This window comes from Lolium rigidum, chromosome 7 (genome assembly GCF_022539505.1).
Source record: "Lolium rigidum isolate FL_2022 chromosome 7, APGP_CSIRO_Lrig_0.1, whole genome shotgun sequence".
Taxonomy (NCBI): Eukaryota; Viridiplantae; Streptophyta; class Magnoliopsida; order Poales; family Poaceae; genus Lolium; species Lolium rigidum.
This window is the reverse complement of record NC_061514.1, coordinates 116,154,645-116,156,583: the sequence shown is the minus strand read 5'-3', so window position 1 is coordinate 116,156,583 and position 1,939 is coordinate 116,154,645. Positions and strand designations below refer to the sequence as shown.

At 57.8% G+C, this 1,939-nt stretch overlaps 1 protein-coding gene across 1 annotated transcript; it reads right to left on the bottom strand.

Annotated features, from left to right (window-relative positions):
- Positions 1-222: 222 nt before the first annotated feature.
- On the bottom strand, positions 223-1,680 carry LOC124671877 (cytochrome P450 89A2-like). Its single transcript, XM_047208197.1, has one exon. The coding sequence runs from the start codon at positions 1,678-1,680 to the stop codon at positions 223-225; it is 1,458 nt and encodes a 485-aa protein (XP_047064153.1).
- Positions 1,681-1,939: the final 259 nt, after the last annotated feature.

The window sequence follows — 1,939 nt, the reverse complement described above, 5'->3', positions numbered from 1 at the left end:
TTCAACATTGGCGGTCACACCATTGAATAAACCAAACCAAGAGTATCTAGCAACATCTTGGAAATAGCCTTGGCTCCACTATAGTAATATAGCAACCACACTTATCGTAATTTTCCTTGAGAAAATTTAAGTTGATTTCTCACATCACCAATTTATTTGATACACGAAAAAAAGGCAAATTAGGCAACGAACGTGAGGATACAGCAACGAGTGATTTCATTTTCATAACAAAACGCGTGGAGTGAGACGCGCGGAGAGCGGCTTCTTCATCGTCTTGATGAATGTGTCCAGCTCTGTGAGGTCGACTGCAGCACAATCCTCCGTCGGGGGCGCCCACTGGAACTCCCGCACGAGCGCAGCCAAGAAACACTTGATGTTCACCATGGCCACACCTGATCCAGGGCAGAACCGATGCCCCGCGCCGAAGGGCACCATCCTGATCTCCCTGGGACCGGGCAGAGGGCCGACGTCCTCTGCCTCGCCACCGGGCAGGAACCGCTCAGGCCGGAACTCGTCGGGGTCCTTCCACGTGTTCTTGTCCCTTCCGATGTCCCCCAGAGTGAACTGCACGAGCACGTCGCCCGCCGCCGCAGCCGCCGCCGCCGCCGGTACGGTTGCCGTTCCTCCGACTCCGACCACCCTCTCGGCGACGTCGGCCTGGACGTGGCGCTGCATGAACGGCACGAGCGGATGCAGGCGGAGGCTCTCCAGCACCACGGCGTTAAGATATGGCATGCCACGGATAAGGCTCCTGCGGAAGACATCCCCTCCGTCGACCTCCTCACGAAGCTTTTGCTGGATGTCCTGCCTGTTTACGAGGTGAGCGAGGGTCCATTCGAGGCATGCCCCGATGGTCCCTGCGCCGGCGCCAAGGAACTCGGAGAAGAGGTTAACCATCTCGTCATCCCTAACACCGCGCCGCCCACCGCCGTCGTCCCCGTCGACGGGTACGCGTAGGTCGATGAGCGAGTCTACGTACGGACGAAGGCCGTTGCATGGCCCTCGAGACTCCCGCCGTGCGGCAACGAGAGGGAGGAACAGCTCACCCAACCGGCCGTGCAGGGCCAGGAGCCGCCGTAGACGCCTCCACTCGGCGAACCTTGCCCGCAGGGTGCCAGGCGAGGCCCTGGCCTCTCCGACGGCGATCTGCTGGAAGCTCCGTATCACGGAGCCCATGGCGCGTACATGGCACCCGTCGACGCCGTCGCCGAAGCACAGGCGCGCGATGACTGGAAAGACGGCGTCGGAGAGGTGCTCACGGACGGGAATGGCACCCTCTCCGGCGGCGGCGGCAGACGATGACAAGCTGGCGACGAGGGCCTCGATGCCCTCGCGCTGTAGCGGCGCGAGGTGTCCGAGGCGCGACGGGTGGAGGGTCTCGGAGGTGAGGTTGCAGCGGAAAGCACGCCAGAGCGGGCTATGGGAAACGGAGGCTAGACTCTCACCGCGTCGACCGCCGTTTCTCTCGGCCAGATATCTGAGGAAGGGCGCCAACGGGCGGTTCGAGAAGTCGTCGGCGTTCTCGACGAGCGCACGGTGGACGACGGCAGGGTCGCCGATCTTCTGGATGACGACTGGAGCTGGAGCACGAGCACGCTTAGCACTGCTGTAGCTCCTACGTCGCTGGAGTATGACGGAGAAGCCTACGAGAACTAGGGCAAGGAACACAAGGAGCTCCATTGTTGATTAAGCTTTTTGTTATTTTAGGTGTGTGTTGCAGTGAACTCCATCGTACCTCTTTATATACAGAACGTCTACATGAAGTGAGATGATGTTGCCCTAGGTAAGGGCATGTGCAATGGTTGATAAGATCGTCTTATCTTAACTATGTCATGTAATCTAGATATGACAGTAAAACATGATGTACAATGGGTTATTTTTTAGTTTTATCTTTAATAAATAGACATCCTAAAAATGTGGTGAGACAGATTGTGCTAAG